The 22,546-nt window shown below is 34.3% G+C and overlaps 1 protein-coding gene across 1 annotated transcript in view; it reads right to left on the bottom strand.

Moving 5' to 3' along the window:
• Nucleotides 1-22,546, bottom strand: part of CSMD1 (CUB and Sushi multiple domains 1) — a 945,929-nt gene that overhangs the window by 85,190 nt on the left and 838,193 nt on the right. The window contains exons 39-44 of the mRNA XM_030448332.1: nucleotides 18,074-18,143; nucleotides 15,478-15,594; nucleotides 12,502-12,711; nucleotides 6,676-6,864; nucleotides 1,971-2,148; nucleotides 1,335-1,480 (exon numbers count right to left, since the gene is read on the bottom strand). Coding sequence (XP_030304192.1) covers nucleotides 1,335-1,480; nucleotides 1,971-2,148; nucleotides 6,676-6,864; nucleotides 12,502-12,711; nucleotides 15,478-15,594; nucleotides 18,074-18,143 — 910 coding nt within the window. The remainder of the gene's footprint in view (nucleotides 1-1,334; nucleotides 1,481-1,970; nucleotides 2,149-6,675; nucleotides 6,865-12,501; nucleotides 12,712-15,477; nucleotides 15,595-18,073; nucleotides 18,144-22,546) is intronic.

Raw genomic sequence — 22,546 nt, 5'->3', positions numbered from 1 at the left:
ACACGACAGGAAAACTCCTCTTCATGGATCTAAATCATGGTTGAGAACACAAATTATCCTGGTAACATAATAGTCAGTTTTGAGAAGTTAAAGAAACACAAAATATTTGGAACCAGCCCTTATCTTACACCTAAGACCGACACTGTACAGCAATTGTAGAAGGAATAAAAAAACAACCAACCACACGTGGACAGTTTTTAATCTAAAGAGACTTTCAGGTGCATAGAGAGATACAAAGGACAAGGAGGAGAAAGCATATGTTTTCCTGTGCACTTACATATCAATATGGTGCTCCTGCTATATAAGTGTGTGTACACGTTTTTATTATGTATAATTAATAAAAGTTTATCTCAGGTGCTCACCTGAGATATAAAGCTTTGCAAGCTGCTTAGATATTTGCAACGGCAAGTATCTAAGGAAAAGACTCTAAGCAGGTTTCCATCAATAACTTAAAATTATATGCATGCTCAGTAAGGCCCTTGACTTCACTGAATTACAATATTTATCTCCCAGAACATAGGCTCAAAAGCGGAATCCTTTCAATTTAGCCTCCAAGAAGCCCAGTTTGCAGGGTTTTCTCAGCAGTGGCCTATGTCAATGCTTTGAATTAAATCAAAAGAATGGATACTGTTCACATTGTACATTACTTCTATGTAGGGGACACTACATAAAACATTATTATGCAAAATAAAGAAACAGTGTAGAGGAGATTAATTCTTTTTTTTCCCTTGCTGGACTAATGAACTACATAGTGTAACAGACTGTGTACCTTGGCTTTTTATCATCTGCAGTCATCAGCCCTGCAATACTGACTACATGTTTATGTACTTTCGACTTCAGGCTGGAAAATAATCTCATTGAGCTGTAGTCTGCTTCTCAGGCACAATTGTTTTATGAGGGAGCTACAGTTTCTCTGCACAGTAACTGAAGACAGGTAACAGACAGGTTTTTTTTTGTTTTTCTGGTTTTTTTGTTTGGTTTTGTTTGTTTGTTTGTTGTTTTGGTTTTTGGTTTTTTTGGGTTTTTTTTGTTTCTTAGAGAAGTGCTTTAGGTTACCACGCATCACGCTCTTATAATAAATGGGCAAAAAAATATCAAAAAGTAAAAGCTTAATATTAGACAGCAATGATAAGAGATAGAATCTACTTTATTCAAAGACACAAATTGCCATTCTTAATGTCTTTTTTCATGCCTGATTTAAAAAAAAATAGCAAATCTGCAAACCATGGTATATTTATTTAAGATCATTCAGTAAATCACAAAGTTCAGAAATATTTTTAAAACTCAGTAATTCACTGTGGTAATCAGATGTTAAGGATATAAAGCAAACTGACCATGAAAATTGAGGACAAAGAATCCACCTGTAGAAAAATCACTGTGAAATTTGAGAAGGACTTGATTGGTGGAACTGTAAGCTGTTTCCAGAGCTGTGTTTCCACTAAAAACTCCCAATTGAGGTGAATTATGGTCAGGACCATCCCTAGGAAGGGAAATGTAAAAAAAATCAGCTGAAGAAATACTGTGCTTAACACTTAAATTAACACTTCCTTCTGGGTGTGAAAATTCCAAGTTCGGAGAAGGGGAACATATAACATGTAGCTTAAAAACAGAGGTACTAGGGCTTAAAGCCGGCTCAAGAAATATAGACAGCATGTCTAGCATCCATATTTTATTGAGAAAATTTCAGAGGATCTTAATGCAGAAATTAGTTAGCATCTAAAGATGTAAAAATATTTTGCCACAACCAATATATATTGCATAGTTTGAGTTTCAAAGTATTTTTGGAACAACAGTCCTAAAGAGCTCAGACAGTGATATATAATATTATTTTTTCACAAATGTAGAACTTGTTTTATGATCTTCATCACAGGTGACAACCTAAAGAGCAACACTAAGCAAAAGGTGTAGCTTGGGACAGTGAGATCTGATAAATCTGAAAAAAAATCATTTTTGTTTTGAAAACTGCATACCAAACTGCAATGTAGTCATTCACAGGTTCAGTTTGGAGTAAGGTAAAGTTGATATAAATCCCATGACCAGGAGGTACAATAATTAACCAAGTACAGTCCTTGGAATTTGGGTATTCATCTGGAAATCCTGGGGAATAAACTGTACCATTTTGAGCAGTTACATTATAGCCACATGGAGCTGAAAAGAAAAAGAAAAGAAAAAAAATAACAATTAATGGGAAAAAACTATTTCTTTATATTACAAATAGAATATCAATATGGTCTCAAATTCTAAGAGCTCCACAGAACAATACAATCTAGGTCACAAAGACAGAAGTTTTTCTTGGTTGGTAGCTTCTTGGAGAGAGAATGTATTGATATTTCGAAGAAATACTTTATCCTGATGTCATGCAGACCTACTGCCAAATTCCAGGCTTTGGAATGGCCTGTCCAGGGCATCGGTGGTGTCACCATCCCTGGAGGCATCTGAGAGGCATTTGGATCTGGTCCTTAGGGACATGGTTTAGTAGTTGAGTGAGGTGTTAGTCAAAGTTTTGACCGGATGACCTTGGAGGTCTCTTCCAACCTAAACATTGTGTGATTCTGTGATTCCAACTATCAGAGACCTTAAAAACATTTGTTTTCCTTATTGCAAAAACATTTATATGTCATGGTAATTCTTTCAGTGTGCTAGACACTGAAATGTCACATATGTAAACATATGAATTTTCAACACAGCAAATGGTTGGCTGAGAGACTGAATGCTCTCAAGGCTAACATGCTCAGTTAGAACACTTAGAAACTGCTCTTTAGTGAGAAGCAATAGATATAAATGTACACAACTACACACACAGTGGAGGTGCATTCATTCGGGCCTGAGCTGTGTGGAGCTGTGCAAAGTAGATAGCTCTGGGTAGGCTTGGAAAGTAAGAGTCACATGCACAGGAACTGAGACAAATATACATTCTGAATTAACAGACATGACAGTAACAGAGAGCCAAGGAATGACTTCTTTGATCCTTGGATTTATCCATCCTCTCAGTTCAACTTTGATTTATAAAATTTATTCTCATTTTTGATTTGCCACTACAAAAAAGGATCCCAAAAATATATGCTGTGAAGATCAACTTTGAAAGTTGAAACTTTCCACATTCATGCTGTTAATATATCAGTAGGATTACCCCAAATGTCAGCAGTTTAATAAAAAAAAAAAAAAGTAATAAAAAGAATTAAACACAGCTAAAAACCTCCCTAACTACTAACACTGAAACAGCATTCAATGAACCAAATACAAAATACACCAAGTGTGAAAACAGTTTTCAAAAATAAAAGAACTTGTCTAGAAATGTAAGATGTTAGATTTCTAGGAACATAAGCAAAACAGTGTCTTCCTGGTGACAAACATTTCAATTACATCTTAGAAATCAGTGGCTTTTTAAATGCATTTTAATTAGTAACCTAAAAGGATCTTGGGTGAATATGTACATGGCATCTCACATGCCTTTATTCCAAGAGCACAAAGTGTGTAGTTTAACCTTAATGAGAAGGAAGAAAAAAACATATCTTCTCTTATGTTTTTATGTCCTTTAAAGTATTTTCTTTTTTTTTAATTTTTATGCAAGATAAAACGACGCACTGTAACCAACTAGCAGAAAGTACCATGAGTTTTACATTTATCATCAGAGGGCAAGGTCTAGAAGGATTAAATACACTAATATTATCAGTTAGTAGAGTAAGTCATATTCATATCTGTTATATAAAGACTGCACAGAAGTTACGTTATCAGGTAATTATTCCTTATCTTCCATATGCCCTTAAGCTTATTTTTACCCTATTTTTTTTTTAAGTGGCATCATTACTTCAAGACAGGATAGTCCCTATGCTTACATGATATTCTTCTTGTAACTCTTCATGGTCCTTTTCACCATAGCACTGTACTTTATATGCGAAGCATATATTAACAATATTCTGTCATTTACTCTTTAAAGGATATTGTAAAATATATCATATTTGTTTATAGTGCAGTTTTATGATGAATAACTTTGCATTTTCATTCAAGACATTGATAAACTTGAATCCATAATCCAATCTCCTTAGAATAAATGTTTTCTTTAAATAGTACTTTCTCATGTTTGATTTTTTGTAGAACTCAAAAATTTCTTATTAATTTATGTAATACATGAACAAATACTTTGTTAATTACTCTAATTTAATTAAAAAGTCACATGAAGCTACAGATTGCATTCAATACAAAGTCTGATGTACTTAGAATAGGACCTGGAAAACATTTAAAAGCAAAATTGAAGGACTGAATCCAGTCCTGCCATTCATTTACTGTTTAATTGAGGAGGCATCTAACAAAGTACTCCTGGGGAAAAAAGAGCTTAAGTGCTGTATTTAAGACCACCTTGTAGGCTGAATGAATCTTCTAAAGTACTTATAAAAGTTATCTACAATAATCAACAGAAAGAGATCGGTGGCCTTAATAGACTCTTCTGGAGCAAGAATAGACATGTAATTTAAGAGGAATATTAAAGACCCTTTTAATTAAAAGAAGATATGGGAGATGATGGTTCACGTCTTTAAACTAAATATCTCAGTGTTAAAAGAAAAAATAAAACCCATTAAAAATAGGAAAAAAACCCCTATGACTTATAACCAACCACTTTGACAAAGATAGATGTGTGATGCAGCATTACATTGTATGTCTCTAAAGAAAGCTTTTCCCTTCTCTCACAAAGAACTATATTTTCTCATGCCTCTCCACATTTTTTCCTTTCAGAGGTAAGGCTTTATAACAGGTGCTTATATTGCAGTGTGGACAAATGGACTTGCATAAGGCTAAAAAAGTGCTTCATAACTGCCAACTACAGTTTGCTAAAACTATATTTTTTTAGGAATTATATAATTTTAATGGTAGCTATTTCATTTTATACATATTCATCATAAAAGAGAAAGTAAAAAACAGGTTTTAAATTATTTGCATGCATTCCTTCTTAACTAAATTGAGATATGTTTTTTCCAAATGTGTAATCTGTCTTTCAGCTGTTCTCAAGCACAGAATTGAAAAAAAGTTGGAATATATGGTTATAGCAGCCACACCTTGATAGCCATCTAGCAGAACCTCTTGATTGCACAGAATTTACACAAACCCAAATATGCTAGAAATTTTCTAGCGCTGTTCAATACTGGAAAAATAAGTTTCAAACTTTTATTTCTATACTGTCATAAATGGAAAACATCATAAGTGTCTGGCAATAAAATTCTGGCCTTCTATTTGAAAATAAACTGAAACTCAATACTCTGATCTGTTGAAATATGTGCTTCTTCATAACTGAACTGCTGAAATCAGTGTTCATGACCTTTCTCATTCAAATGCCAAATGTTCTATCCAGACATTGTCTTCTCCCTTTGGCCAGTCTGGCATACGTATATCAAGCCTGTCTAACTTCTAACATTTTTGCAATAATGTGGTAAAATACAGTTTACCTTAAAATGAAAAAAAATTAATAATTCTTTGCTATACGGATAGAAATCAAGCAATATTTTAAAAAACAGAAAGAACTGGGTTTTTTTAAGTCTTCTTACACTTTAACAAGTCTCAAGTGAAAAAAGATTTGTATCTGTGAAAACCTTAAACGAAAAAACTCATTTTAAACTTTATTTTTCCTTCATAAACCCTTTGCATTCCAAGAAATACGCAATACTTTCACCATTCTCCATATATTTGCTTTACTGTATTTCTGAATAATTCATATAATTTGTATTAACTATTAGGGAACTAGAACTTAAATTTTATGGAATCTTGTATCTTTGGATTTAAATGACAATATAATACAAGCATCCCTTCCCAAGTACGCATACAAAACAGATTTAAATGCTGCAAAGCAATATAGTTAGGATGTTAGGTAGAATACTTGCCTCAAAAATAATAAAACCATAATTTGAAAATATTATTCACAGTAATAAAATCTTTATTTAGGAAGCAAGAAGTTGCAACGCTGAAGTAGTCTAGCAGTTTGCCCTTAAGCAGAATGACTGACCTTTCACCTGTAGCTCAGATCTCTCCTGCATTCCTCACTGTTTTTTCTGGTTTGAATAACTTAAAAGCTTTTGGGCATTTTGGGTAGAGTAGCATCTGTCCTACCTTTCAAGATTAGTGTCAGATGCACTGAACATACATTCTGGAAACTATTTCAATCTATTTGATATCTTAGTTTGTTGATTATCTGTGACAGCACTTTAGTTCTACACATTAGCTACTTAGTTTTGCCATAATATCACGTGAGGCTTTGTAAAAGCCTCTAAACATCTAAAGCAATGTCAGAAATTTTGTTTCTGCGCTTGTATTTTTAAGATGAAAGCAAAAGCTTTACAATGGAAATCTTTATATGTTACATTGTATACTGACCAGCTCATCCAAAAATTAGAAAAAAGAAGAAAAAATAATTCCACAGTGCTTAACAATTTCTGGCAGTATCATGAGTTCAGCTTCACAACTGACAGATATCAGTAGGAACAATAAATATCTGCTGAAAAACACGATTCATAGAAGATTTATGATTTATAAAAGGATGCTATTCTGACTTTAGCTGCTTACATTACAGATTAAGACAAAGGTGCAGTTCTTCAGCAAAAGATGCATTACATAAACAAACACACAAACAAGTAAAGAAAAATCAGAAAATATGTGAATTCTAAAGCACAGTTACTACCAGATTGTTACCTTCGCATCTGGGAAAATGATAGTTCCAATTCCTGTTGATTCCATGTTGGCATGTGAGAACAGGCTGACCTCTCAAAACGTATCCAGGATAGCACTCAAATGATACAGACTGCCCCACACTGTAATCTGAGTTGACTATATAGCCATTCAGAAAAGGAGGAGGGTCAGGGCAGTTCTGCAACTCATAAGCTGGAAGAGAACAGAAGCACTTTTTACTGCTTAGTCAGCTCTCAACACAGGCAGTAAATATAAATAAATACAAATTATGTAAATATATATAATATAATGTAAAAATAAAGCCTACTTTTTGAAATTCTAGTTAAGTGTTTATTCAAAGATGTATATGTTTTTTCTCCTGTTATAAGTAAGGTAAACAAAATACATAAAAAAACTTCTGCAGTTTGTTCTGGTATTTGTTTTGCTAGGAATTCAACCTCTGCCTAAAGCAGTTACCATAAATTTGAAGGTCAGTCAGTAAGAGGTGACAGCATTTGCACATGAGCAGTGCACAGTTTTGTTTTATTTTTAAAAAAAGGTCTTAAATGAGAAACTACCCCTCTACATATGACTTGTATAAATCCTATATATGACTTGTAAATTATTGGAGTAACTGTAAGTCAGGTGACCCATCTGACTATGATATGATTTATAGACAACCGAGGGAATATTTTTATATTCTTAATATAAATATGAAATACATTCTTCTCTGTTCTTTTGATATATGCTACAGCTATGTCTGATTTATCAGAGCAATTCATTATTCAGTCATCACTATCAAATACAACCCACAAATCCTGATGTCACACCTCATAACAGAACACTTTTTTTATGATTGTCATTCCAAAAGGCTTGTTTGGTACCAAGCTTTAAAAAATTATATACCATTTCACAGAAGAAAAAAATCTCATGAGAGCCTGAAGTACAGCCCAATATAAAGGATATCTGAGAAAAAGATTTAATTCCAATGTTGGCAGTAGTCTACTACTTGATTTTTTAAATGATCTCATACAGACATTTGGCATTTCTTTGTGCAATGTATTTTCTGCTGTCAGGAAGAGTCTAAATCACAAAGAAAATACAATTGATCCTCTGCCATCTGGTTTCTCAGCTTCAAATGTATTTTCCTTATATTAAAACTAGGATTATTATTGCCTTACCAATTGACACATACAATTAGCAATTGTATGTGTCTAACACTTCAACATGAAAAAAATTTACAGAAATATTTTATGAGCAGAGCTGCACATCCAAATACTCAAATCTTAGGAAAGCTCACAATTAAAGCTACTTAAAATTCTCATTTAGTCTTATCGTACTTTCCACCAGCAGCACACTGTGTAGAGACTCAAGAACAAAATCCACTTCTCAAACTAGATTAGAATAGAAAAGACTAGCATGGCCTGGGCTGGAAGGAATATTTAAAGATCATTTTGTTTCAACACAGTACTAAGGTCAGGAACATATTTCACTAGATCAGGTTGCTCAGGTTGCTCAGAGGCCCATCCAATCTGACTTCCAGGGTTGAAGATGTTCCAGTGTCTCATCATCCTCATGTTTAAATATTTCTTCTTTATGTCTGTTTTAAATTTAACTTCTTTCAGTTTAAAATTGGTTTTTTACTAAAAATTACAAACTGGTTTATCACCTTGTTAAAATGCCTCTCTGCATCTTTTTTACATGCTCCTTTTAAGTATTGAAAGGCCACTCTAAGGTCACCTTAGAGACTCCTCTTTGATAACTTTCCCATAAAACTTCCTTGACTGTTTTTCTTCCTCTCAGACCCCATGTGCATAGGCTGTTTATACTGAGATCCAACAGACATGAGGGTTTCAGAAGCTCAGACTGATGGTCAAATACAATTTAGAAATGTTCTTTTAATTATTAATTGTTGCTTCCTTTCTCTGTTGTTTTTCACAGAGGGCAAAACCACATCACTGATAAGAGAGACATGCTTTCTCAATGCTTATGTTTTTTTTAATTAAACAGCAGAGTACATATTTCAACAACAAAGAGGAATTAAACTAATATATTGTTATTTTAATAATCAGACCCTTTTAATGTCCCCTCACTATCTTACAAATAAAATTAATATCTAATAACACTTATATAATGACTTCAGATCAACAGGTGTTGAGTATGAACTTCCTTCTTGCCACAAGGGAAACAAAAGGTTTAACAACACACACAAATTCAGTAACTCAAGTCTTGAACATAATGGAATACCCACCATTCCTTAGGTAGTACAATTGCAAAGCTGAAGTAATAATAAAATGCCAGAACATCAAAGCATAAAACAAAAAGAGCTGACAAGCAACAATCTGAAGAGCTGTAACTTCCCTAGGGTTCTAAGGAGGCAAAGCTTTTTACTGCATGCAGAAATACACAGCACTGAGTCATTTCAGTTACATATTCAAATTCTGTGCTCTGAGAATTCACAGGCAAGTGCTTAAGAAGCATCACCAGTTCCTTGGAGGCATGGAAAGCAAATCTTTTACTGTTCTCAGCATGCATACACTTTTCTTCCTCCCCAAGACAATGTGCTCAGAGCACAATCCCAGGTTATATTAAGCTTCAATCTCACAATTATTTTTCTGACTTCAGAAAAACCACTTCACTATTGAAGAAGTGGTCCTTGAATTGAACCAACCTTTGTACCATCCAATAAAAGCATAAATTTAATTTATATAAATTTTAATGTAAATTTAAGTACGTTTTAAAAAATCATACTAGGATTACGTTCTGGAGTCTTGTGGGTGCTTCCTAAGATTCGACACTTTCATTAGGTATTGGAAAGTGTTTACAGAATGTGACTACAACTATGGACTCTTTTTACCTACTCATCTTTCTTAAAGGTATATCAAATTAATTCCATTATTAGAAAAGCAATGCCTTTTTTATTTATAGAACTTATTTTCCCAGTTTAGCATATTAAAACATCATAAAACGGGATCAATTAGAAGCAGTCTGAAAAAAAGTCTACTAAATGTATAAAGATTTAGGGTTCTGAAAATGGCTAGTGCACTCTGGGAGCTCAGACAAAGCAGAGAATTTGTGCCATCTGAAGAAAACCACATTCAAGGTATTAAATTTTAAACACCAAAAGTAGAAAATCTGTTTGTAGAATGCAGAAAAGCAGGTAGATGGAAGAGGGAATATAAATTCAGCAGAATGAGCTTAGCTTGTAGATCCTAATCTCAAAAATCAAACATGATGGTGTTAGCAGCTTTCCACCTTAAGAAAGAAATCAATAAATAGTAAGTACCTTGTGAAAGAATTCATATTTTTTCCCCAGCACCTTTTAACCTGAGTGGATTAAATTGCGGTATTTTAGAGTTTTAATATATAGAGGGTTTTTTGGTTTTGTTTTTGGTTTGTTTTTGTTTTGTTTTTTTTTTTGAGATATAGATTTAAATACTGTGCTTTCCCAAAAGAGAATTCTAGGAGTCACCTCTTTACAAGTAGACAACATTGCTAAAATTGAACTGTGTGAGTGGCCTTTGCTGAAGAAATTGTTTTGACTCTCAATGATAGTGAAAACAAACTGGACGGCTGTATATGCATTTGGTAATTCAGATACTACTATAACTACACATTTGATAATCAAAGTAACAAATAATCCATTAATTTAGCTGTATCTCATTTCTGGTTCTGAATTTTATTCCTACTATTATAACTGTTAGACTAACTGCTAAAGCAAGAAAATTCTTATCAAATTATTTTTTATCAAACTATTATTTCTTATCAAACTATTTTTGAAAGCTTATTTTTGTCTGATTTCCTTATATGCACAATACTTCTTTTTGACGGTTGTAATCTGAGAATGCTGCTATGCAATCTTCCTCATTTAAAAATATTTCATTATGAGGTTCATAAAGTAATTTTTTAAAAGATTTCATAACATAATGTTCTGGCTTCAGGTACACTTCTGTTCCTCTATTTATATAATAGAATAAAGTTTTACACTGTCAGTGAGTAGTTCAATACCAGTTTCTTTCTTATATTGTCATCCTTTTCCTACTTACTTCTGACCAAACAAAATAACCCTACTGGACACAGTGGGGAAGGGAAGAATAGAAAAAAAAGAGGCATTATGAGCTTAATTCATCATCCCTTTCAAAATATGTAGCAAAGTTCATGCATTAATACAATATATTTCTGATTTCTGAAAACCACTGTCTTAAGGGCAACACCAGACTGGGTGTACATTATGAGATACTCTAGCAGTTTATCAACAACAAATAATTTAATGACAAAAAAATGCTGTTAGTTAGGAGTTAATCACATATAGCTGAGACTATAAAAATTCAGCATGATTAAGGAAGGGCTTTTTATATATGGAAAATATGGAAATATATATGGAATATATGGAAAATGGCTTTGTATTTTATTTATTTGGCATTTCTGCAATCTGTCACTATTCTGTCTCTCCTAAAAATTGTAGAAACAGCCACCTGTCCAATCACAACTGCCCTTGACTTCTCAGAATAAAAATCACATGAGGCATGTAACCATAGCTCTAGACTGTGACACAACAGAACTCCACGGAGCAACAGAGATGTCGTCTCTTCATGGGCATGCTTTAGGAGCATCAGCCTAAACCATGTGCTCAGAATTATCTGCTGGAAGGAAGACTTTTCCTCTCCATCCCTTGCCTACATATTATCTAACTACAAGTGTATACATGTGTGAATGCAACGAAATATTGTAAGGGGGCTGGCTGTGATGCTTGGGAACTAGCTAGGCAGTAGTTTGCTGGTGGCAGGTGATGAGTTGTATAATTTTTTTTTTCTTTCTCCTGGCCCTTTTTCTTTACCTATTAAACAATGTGTTTTATTGTTTTGACCCTGAAGTTTTCTTGATTTACTATTCTTTACCTCTTCTCCTTATACCACTGGGGATGGGAAGGAGGTAAGCAAGCAGCTGTGTGGTGTTTAACTGTCCACTGGGATTAACCAATATCACCTACACGTTTATACAAACCTATAGGCTTAAATACATACATGCATATACACATGCGCACACATGTGCGCGCACACACATATATATATATATATATACACACACACATATATACATATATGAAAACCTAACCAAGTTATCTGAGAGCCTAGAATAAGGTGGCAAGAATCAACCTCACTGGAGTTAGGTGAGAATTCAACCAGCCATTCCATTTTTTTAAACTGTTCAGGTCCTGCAATGGTGTTCAACAGTTTCCAGTAAGACTATTTTAACATTTAGAACTATGCATGAATTGTTGATGCTTACTTGCCATCAATGGGGAAAAAAAAAAGAAAAAAGCAACAAAGATGAGGAAAAAAGTCGAGTAGATGACCACAAAATTTTCACATGCTCAAACACTGACTAGATATACTTGAAAATGCAGATACAGAATGTGTGTTATTTGGTATCTTTTTATTTGCTGTTAATTTCCACATAAATCTAGACCTCAAAATATAAGAATTATAAAAAAATTCACCTCAATATTTGAAGTAACTCATGCTATATTTCAAAGTCCTCATTCATTACATTTAATATAGCAAGATTATATGAACTGGAAAACAAGATAGTGCATATTGGTAGTATTTTCCAGTAACAGTGCACCTTAATGGCATGGAAATGGTTATCAGCTATGTGACAAGTGAAATAATTTGGGCTTCAGGTTTTTACATCAGTAATAGAAAGATCCCAATTCAGCACAACTTCAGTTGTGAAAAAGTTCCAACAGTCTGGAATAAATAATCCACATATTTTAAAATACCATTTAAAGAAAAAAAAAAATTTCCCCCCTTTTTAACCACAAAGATTACTGTGCTGATTCCTGCTTACCTTGGTATGTCAGCTTGAATCCTTGCCTGTTTTCTGAGTGATCACTGTAAAAATGGACAAGTGTTTCATGAGTAGTACTTAGCAAGGGTGATGGGAGTTCCATTCCACTAAACTGGCCAATCATAGAGCTGGTGTGGTAAGCTCCATTCTGAATTTCAAGGAAATCATGATTTGCTTCAGTTGAGAAATTCAGAAACTGAATGTGTGCACCTGCAGCATTTAGAAGGAAAGAAAAATTGAAAACAGAGCTTTTATAATACATGCTTCAGATACAAAAAACCCAACCAACCACCACCACCAACAAAAAAATCTCAACAAACCCGAGTCATAATAAATATTATAGGCACTACATTTATAGTCTAGTTACCATTCAAAATGGGATAATTAAATTAGGGAAATAGCTGCTAAGTATCGCAAGAGTTGGAAATTCTAAATATATGATAAATATAACTACACATAAAGAGACCAATGAAACAAGGTTACAATGTCAACAACCAAGTATTTATCAGGTTCCTAAACCAGCCAACAGAAGCAATTTCTGGAGAGCATGTTACAAATCCTGCTGAAACAGCATTACTGCGCCAGGCCTCTACAACAGAGGCGCAGTATCGGCTCAGCACCTGGGAAGAACACTGACAGTGTCATTTTTCAGAGACAGTAAGTTTTACCTACCTAGTTCCACTATCTACTATACCTTGCTTTTCCTGACTATATATGCTTTCTCTCCAGCTTGGGACAGTGTACCTCTAGAGCCATTCTACTCTATGCAGTGCTATAAGATGCACTAAACTCTAGACTGCTGACAGGTGCTTGCTCAGCATCATTTGCCAAAAACCCTCCCCAGAAGAACCAGGCCTTTCTCACAAAATGAAAGGGGAAGAGAGGACTCCCAAAATGATGCACAGTCAGAACTATGAGCCTAATGTCATGGGAAGAGGTGGTTTTACATTCTGACAGTTCTTCATTTGGACTGTGGACTTGGAATTCAGGTGTATTTACAATATCAAAAGATGAACCCATGGTTTAAAAGCCAAGCAGTATCGAGTAATTTGCAACTGCACTGCTTGGGCCTAACCTTGCTCTGGTAGACTGTGAAGAACTGGCTGGAATGGAATAGAACAAAATCACTGAATGAGCTAACAAAACCATGTGAAATACTGGATGTCTTAACTCTCTGTCTGACATTCTTAAATAGTGGTAGAGGCACATTCTTCATTCCAGGAGTGTACCTTCCAGATTCATCATCAGGGTAAGTCACTCATTCAGTTTTACTCAGTATAGAAAAGCAAAAAGTAGATCTACCAGTAACATTTAAAAATTTAAACTTCCTAAACTAGCCACATTTTAGACAGATACATAAACAAAATTTTCAAATATGTTAATTTCAGTCAGAGGATATATTTTGTGTCACTCAAGCACTAACTCCAAGTTTACAGAGTTTAGAATTGTCAATTTTATTTGATAAATAAAAGGTTTCTACAAAAAAAAAATTCTTACATAAAATTTTACAGAATAAAACTGATGGCTACAGGAAATTAATCATTATCTGGAAAAAACTATAATTATACTCCTTCCTGCCCTCTCAACTGGATTTCCTCTCCCACTGGAATAGACTCTAAATTCCAAGCTGAGCTCATCTTCTTGTACAAATGTTAATCAATTAACAGGTACCTGAAATCACTGCACTATCACTGCAACTCACTTGAAAAGATACTTTCCATCAATTTAAAATGTTTTAATTTTATTAGTGTCTTCTTTTATATGATCAGTATCTTTGTAATGAACGGATCACTACACTGTGGGACACATTTAGCTTCCACAATTTACTGTTGGACTTTAGTTAACCCCACTTGTGTCAATAATATCTGAGAATAAGTCAATAATATCACAGAATTCAATCAGTTACAAAGTTGGAATAAATGGGTTGGAATAAAGCAATATTTACTGTGATGTGAAGTCACTGCCAGGTTAATTATTCCAGTGGATTTGAATCAATCATTATATGTTCATGAGGGAACAACAGCAACAAAAAAAGAAGTCCTGGAGCATTATTCAATTTTGGAAATGTTTTCTATGTTTCAGTGACATGTATCTAATATGATCCAACAAAATGAATGTAGACAAACAGCACCCAAGTAATTGGGTTGTAATTTAAAATAATATCCAAGATTTCGCAGCGGAATTTCTCTGTGAAACATCACATCCATCACACTATTTAAACGTAGCATAAATAATTTACCTGTGGATTATCTGACAGAGGCTTTGGAAAAAAGATCCCTGGACCAACTTTATGGTAAAAAATAACCTCTAATATTTTTGAATGCAATGATATAACAATGGCATGAACACTATGTACCTGTTAAAACCATAATTCCATTTTTACTTCTGATGATAGAAGACTGTGTTTTATATGTGCACTTACAGATCTCTTTTTACCCATTATTACCCTCTCTATCTAATTCTTATTTATTGCTGAAAATATTAGAGATTTGACAAGAGATTTAATGAAAACATAGAGTTCCTAAGTTGACAAATGTTACCTGGTAATTGGGAGATAGTTTTAGGATGTTTTTAAACAATTTCATAGTGCTAGAAAAGAGGTTTTGTCCACTTTTATAGAACATCAGAAATACTGCTAAAAAGTCATTTAGAGGATAATGAGAGGATCTTACACAGAAGACCACTAATTAATTTAGAAGTCTCATTGTCTATTTCATCTGATATATCTTCACGAGACAAATGTCATTTGCTCCTATATTAGTTTCCAAGAAAGGCTGCGTTTTACACAAATCAAGTTGCTTTGGCAAAGATGTATTTTTAAACTACCAGTTTCAATTCAAAAGCATATAATTATGTGAGGGGTTCACAATGCATTAACTGTATAAAATCTACCACATATGAGAAATCAGAATGTTGTTATATATATTTAAAGCTGATGATTACAAACAATTGCTCTTCAAATCGAAGTTTACTTACCATATCCAATAGGCAATAAAATTTTCCATGTGCAATCTAAGTTACTAGGGTAATTTCCAGGAAAACCTGGGCTCAGGATCACACCACCCATGTTTGTCAGTGTTCCACCACATTCAGCTATTAAAAATAAAAAGGAGGTCACTGTATCTATAAATAATATTATTTCTTAATATTTGGTTATTGTTAATTGAAAAACTGTACTTATCATTTTAACCCTAAGCACTGAAATTTATCACAGTCAAAGCTTTCCTCATGAAAGAGAAAAAAAAAAAAAAGCAAATAACTCAAGTTAAAGCAAAATATTTATTTCATGCAATATGTTCCCTGTGATTTTACTGCAAATGTGTAGTTGCTTATAAAGACTGGGTAACACATTGTCTCAGCTTGTCAGTTATGGTTTAAAACATTTGGTGCTGTGTTAAAACAGGCTTCATATTTAGAGGAACAAATCCGGAATTAAAGTGAATTATGACTCTGATATATGATGCAGACGTATTTCTGCTAGTTAATACAGCTAAAACCACCCTTGAATTTAAAAGCAAAAACACAAAAAAGTTATCTGCTTAAGTCAGAGAGAGAACATATCAGCTGCATAAGAAAAGTATTCTTTGCTTACTATCTAAACGCTTCAGCATATTCATGTCTTTGGAGAATGAAAAGCCATTTGAATAATCTAGGATGACATAAAGCTAAATTGTATTTATTATTTGCAGAATCATTACTCTTAAGTCTATGAGCCTTCATGCCAGGTGTAACAGTGATGTATGATCTGGTAGCAGAACTATGATACTGTGAGTTGTGGTAATGGTACTGAAAAAAATGAAAATAAACTACTGGTTAGACCATAAAAGAAACTGAATCACAATATTAAAAGCTCCATTCAAAAGCTGAGAAATGCTTCAAACTTCTCAAATATCTCTACCTCCCTGCAATGTTAAATACATTATTTAGTTTTAAAAAACAGTTTTTGGTTTACATTTCAAAAAAATCCAACATTTTAAGGGTCAGAGGTGGTGGTGGAATGCCATGTTTCAAGGGTTGGTATGTCTTCTTGGGGTATTTTAGCTTCCAGGACAGCAAAATTCCATGAATTAAAGGCGGGGGGGGAAATGAGCACACTGTTGGTAAATAGGAACTAAATCGACACACCTGAGAGATTGGATGCCATCCAGGACCTAGCTAAGCTTGAGAAGTGGGCCCATGCAAACCTCATAAGTGTCTACATGGCCAAGTGCAAGGTCCTGCATATGAGCTGTGGTAACCTGTCAGACCAATATAGATAGACTGGGGGATGAAGGGATAGAGAGCAGTGCTGAGAAGACTAGGATGTACTGGTGGATGAAAATGCACAAGCCAGTGATGTGCATTAGCAGCCCAAGAAGCCAACCATATCCTGAGATGAGTCAAAAGAAGCGTGGCCAGCAGCTTCAGGGGGGTGATTCTGCCTCTCGACTCCATTATTGTGAGACCCTCACTTGTAGTACTGTGTCCAGTTCTGGAATCCTTTACTCAAGAAAGACATGGACCTGTTGGAGTGGGTTTAGATGAAGAAATTATCAGAGGGCTGTAGCACCTCTCCTATGAGGAAAGGCTGAGAGAGTTGTGATTGTTCAGCCTGGAAAAAAGAAGGCTCCAGGAAGACCTTATTGCAGCCTTTCAGTACTTGAAGGGGTCCTGTAAAAAAGATGGTGACAAACTTTTTAGCAGGGCCTGTTGTGATAAGTGGTAATGGTTTTCAACTAAAAGAGGGTAGGTTTAGACTTGATATAAGATATGAAGCTAAAAGGGACAGCGTTTGCTGAATATTAAAGTTAAAAGCATTCACTGAGTAATGTATTTCTCAAAGCTGAAGTAACAGAACATTATGAGGAAGATGTGCTTCACGCCCCTCCATTCCTACTTTTTCTTGAAATAAGCATGCCAAAAGGCACCAGAATTTTGATTCTTTCAAACTATTCAATGAAGAAACAGTACAGCAGAACAAGGTTGTTATCTAAAGAGGAAAAACTCAGATATGTTGGTTAAGGTTTGTGTGCTTAAAAGGGAAATTCTTTTTAGTTTTGTTCTTTAACTCAGCATCATTTAACAGCTTTTTGAGATGAAAAGAGCTAGCCTTTTACTGGATCCCTAGAACTTTTAAAAATTTCACCACCCCTAAAGGACTGACTTCATTGCTGCTCTGCACTGCAGAAAGCCACCTGCATCTTGAAGAAGTCTCCTAGGCTGCCTGCATGACCTGACATTCTTTTGAGAAGGTTCTCCAAGCTGAGCACACTGCAAAAGGAATTCGTTAATTTCCTGTCTCTTCTGAAGAGATTCAGCCAGATTCCAAGCAGAGTATTCCAGACAAACTGAACAATGGTAAATAAAATAAATGGCAGTTTCTTCCTTTGCCCACTATCACAATATTTTTAAATAGCGTATCGAGTACATATAAAGAAATCCTGTTATTTTTCTGCATTTCACAGGCACAAATGAAAACTTTAAAAAGTTTGTAATTAAACAGCATTAAGAGAAGGAACAATAAAAATGACAAAGCCGGGACTTTCATCTGACTGATGTTCAGAACATACTGAAAACGAGTAAGTATCCATACCAATGCAGAGAGGAGATGGATAGTTCCAGCGTCGAACTGTTCCTGGCATACAGGAAATATGAGAACGGCCCTGTTTGGAAAGGTCAAAATAGTAGATTGTAGATACTCATTATGGACTTTCCAGGAGAACAGAAGAACAGAGGACCTCCTAAATCATCTTACATTTGTTTTTAGTTTTATCAACCAACTGCATTATAATTACTTTTATGAATTAAAATCTATCTTCAAATACCTCAGGTTTTATGTTCTTATTTTACTACTGGATAAATGTTCTAAAACACTCTTCCTTTGATAACCTGAGAACCTCTTCACATTTTTGACTAAATATAAAGCTGGTTACCAGACTGAAGCTGCTGACTACATGCATTCCCATGGCCAAATGTATTTGCTACATATGTCAATTCCAGAGTTCCCATCCATAGTGTAAACATACTAGTTTATTTTCAGGCTGTATTCTGGAGCGAGTGAATCAACCATCAACCATTGCTCTGAGTGAGTAGTACAGACTTAGAGAGGAATTTGTTACATATCTGCTTATTACAGACTATATGAATGTGGACAAGGCCAAGAGAGTCATCCATAATTACCAGCAGGCCTTGAATTCTTACATGGCCACACAACATGACCCACTGCACACATGCAACAACTCAGCAGACAGCCATGAAAGTACCAGTCCCTTTTTATTTAGCTGTCATGTTTAATTTCTCTGCCTATTTTTAAAAAAACATCACAAGAACCAAGCAGAATCATGTGATAGCTGGAAGTGAAAAATAGCATGTCTGTAACCTCCAAAGAGTGGATGCCCAGGGGCAATCCTCCCAGTTTTGCTCACACTGGTAAGTGCAGCCTGAAATAAGATGAAGCTGAAAAGAGTAGCACAGACTGTTGTTTGTTTGTTTTGGGTTTTTTTTGAGAATTCTGTCCTATGAGGAACTCAGATTTTACGCATTCTGCTGTTGGGAGGTGAATGCTGAATGAACTGGAAGAAATGAGAGTCCAATCTAAACACTGAGACATGGAACCCTTTTAGTTCCTGTATTAATAATTTCAATACAGAAACCTGGGCAAGTCATTTAAGATTTCCTCTTTATTTTTTTTCATCTGTATGAAGAGTATAGTAGTTCGTATGGTAGCAAATATCATCAATATAATACAAAGACTTATTTAAATATTATTTGTCCAAGCAATCAAATTCTCATAAAATAAAGGAAAAAATAAAATAAGTAAACTACATTAAAGAAAATCCATTTGATGAAATTAATTCTCCATCTTTGGTATGTTTACAAAAAAGAAACCAAACATACTATCTTGAATCAAGTTCGTATTTATATGTATGGAACTCTAGAACAAAATTACGTAAATTAGTCATTTAGTTAAATATTTTTAGACAATCAGCTTCTGAAAGACAAATGAAGCACTTCCAGAAAATGGCTTTGAAGAAAAAATTCTCTGTAAAATTATAACAAAATGAAATTAGCCTTTTCCTTATACAAATACTACTAATTGATAACAATTTGGTAAAATACTCTTTTTTAAAGGAACATTTTATTTTAAAACAAAAACACGTATGGACTTATTGTGTCATCTTAGTTACTTGCAAAATGGATGAAGTTTTGAATAATTTAATTAATGCAATGTTCCCAGTTTTAATCTATTCTCTCTTCCTTGTCTTCAGTGATTGCATGTCTCTGATGTGAATCAAGGGGAAGCCATAATTTAACTACCACAGTCAGGAAAAGAAGTAAAATGGCCTAGAAATGATCTTTCAGAAAATAAAATGAAATTATTCCTCTGGCTTCAAGCCTCTTCTCAATAAGAGCATACTCTGATTTCAGTCTTTTAAAGTTCCCTCCTGGGGGGAGACACTTAATCCTACAGCTAGCAATTACCTTTCTTATGTAGCTCCAGGCAGTAGTTTGAGCTCTATGACTTTTCTGGTAAGTCTCAATTATAAACTAATTCACACCTTATTGTTATTGCTAGCTGTGAATATGTTCGCTAAAGACTGAAGGTAAGTTCACAGATAGAGTGGAAAAAAAAAAAAAAAATGTAAAAAAAGAATCTGCAAATTTATGCTGATCTACACTTGTTGAATATCAAACATATTATGCCTTGTAGACCCTTGTTTTCATTATTATTATTTGGTTTTAATTTGGAGCCATTTTTACTTGTCCTGTCCAAGCAACTACACTATTTATAAAATGCTATTCACTTTCTTACAGCAGAGTCCAGCTGTGAGAAATTTCTACAGCATAGAAATTCTCATAAACATTAAAAAATCTTCCAACTCTTTACTATTGAATGTGGATATAGAGGGTCTTGTTTTACAGTTTAGCCAAGATTATGAAACCATTTTTTATATAAGTCAGATACCAGAGCTAGGATTAAATTTTTATATGTACAGAAACAGAGATAAGAAGAACAGTTAAGGAACAATATGACATGAAATTATATTAAGTTATTTCATTATAGAATCCCTGTAAGTGTAGAAACAAAAGCATGATTAGTCATATTCATGTGCATACAGAGAAAAGATCTTATCTGGTTTTCTGACAGTGATATACACAGCATATTAAAGTTTAGCATTAACACAGATCAGCTTTTTATGTGCAGATCTCTTCCTTAAAAATACATGATTGGTTTATACTAATACTCTATTTATTAATTTACATTTCTGATTTTTTCTAAGTAAAAATAGATCCCAAGCACCAAGTCAGGGATAACAGTATGTATCTTCAAAAGGATTCCTGTACTTATTCCAACAACTTCTGAAGTAGTCATATTGTAGTGTTACCACTCTTCCTCAATATTTCAGCAGTACTACTTTAAGCAAGAACAGAAAATTCAATGAAGCTGTATCTTGAGGGTTTATCTATCTATTTCTAAACCATTTCATAGAAGCTGAATCATCCCCTTTTTCTGTATGCAAAATTCAGACATTTTGTATTTGAAAAAGTAGTGAGAGAAGAGTATTTAACATAATGGGCAATGCAAGTAGGAGTTGCACCAAAACTAAGCAGTTTAGATACCCATGCTAAACTTTTGATATCCTCATCGGTGAAGATAGATGATACTTTCAGAGTAAGGTAGCTGTCCTAACACAAAATCTTATCATGAATCAGCCCTTGGAAGTGTGTGACTGTTTATCTCTCGTGTAACAATGAGAGCCTGAAGAGATTGTTCATATTAGTTTGTTTTTATGGAACAAATTTTATTAAATATCATGCCATCTCCAGAAGAAAGTAATGGATAAGTTTTCCCCCTTTTTTCTATCAAATCCTTGGTATAGACTTACTCAACTATCAGATGTTTGCATACACATATTTCAGTTTTAATGTCTCAAAAGCAGTGACCTGGATAACAGCAATGAGGTGCTAATCATCTCTTGACAAATATGTGATCATTGACTACAGAGAAGGACAGCTAGGCTGATTAGGAGGGGTCTAGAGAACAGGTCTTATGAGGAGAGGCTGAAGGAACTGGAGCTGTTAAGCCAGGAGAAGAGGAGGTTGAGAGAAGACCTCATTGCTCTCTACAACTACCTCAAAGGAAATTTTAGTGAGGTGGCTGTTGGCCTCTTTTCCCTAGTAATTTAGCAACAGGACAAGATTAAATTGTTTCAAGTTGTGCCAGGGGAGATTAAGATTACATATTAGAAAAATTTCTTCACTGAAAGAATGGTGAAGCATTTGAAATGGCTGCCCCAGAGAGGTGGTGAAGTTGCAGTCCCTGGGAGTATTCAAAAAATGGGTAGATGTGGAACTTTGGGAGAGGATTTAGTATTTTAGGTGATGTAGGACTGATAGTTGGACTTGGCGATCTTGAAGGTCCTTACTAACTACGAGGATTCTAAGATTCTATATGACAGTCCTACCAGCATCACCATCAGATCCTGATCTTTTCACCATCATGAGGAACTGAGTAAAAATAAATAATCAGTTCTACACAATTTTTCTAAAAATATTCAAAATAGGAATTTGCTCAAAGAAGCAAAAAAGAGATTACTTTTGATTTAATCAAACAAATTTTAAAATACAATACAGTTATTGTTGTGTAATCAAGCTTATTATAAAGCTGACTTCCAGATAGATTTTGCATTGGATTGTCTATGGATTAATAACAAATTTGCTCAATGCCTACAAAAAAGAATACTATGAGAACGCATAAAGCTGCATAATAGTGGAAGTTCTTGGGCTTGATTTTTAGTCTTGAGGCTAAATGCACATTGTCTTGTATATCTTTACTTTTTTCTTCCCATTTCACCTGCAAAACAATGTCCCAATACAAACTGCCTAGCCTGGAACACTGTCTGGCTTGTGACAGTGAACTATGATACTCCACCTAAGCCATAACCATCCCAGGACCCCATTCTAGCAAATCAATAGCACTAAAGATCAAATTTCAGTTCCCATACCTTTCCCTTGGCTGTAGAAATACAGAAGTATCAGTAGAGTATGGCATTTCATGATATAC

The sequence above is a fragment of the Calypte anna genome, chromosome 3 (genome assembly GCF_003957555.1).
Source record: "Calypte anna isolate BGI_N300 chromosome 3, bCalAnn1_v1.p, whole genome shotgun sequence".
Classification (NCBI taxonomy): domain Eukaryota; kingdom Metazoa; phylum Chordata; class Aves; order Apodiformes; family Trochilidae; genus Calypte; species Calypte anna.
Note: the sequence above shows the minus strand (reverse complement) of the source record. Positions and strands in the feature narration are given on the sequence as shown.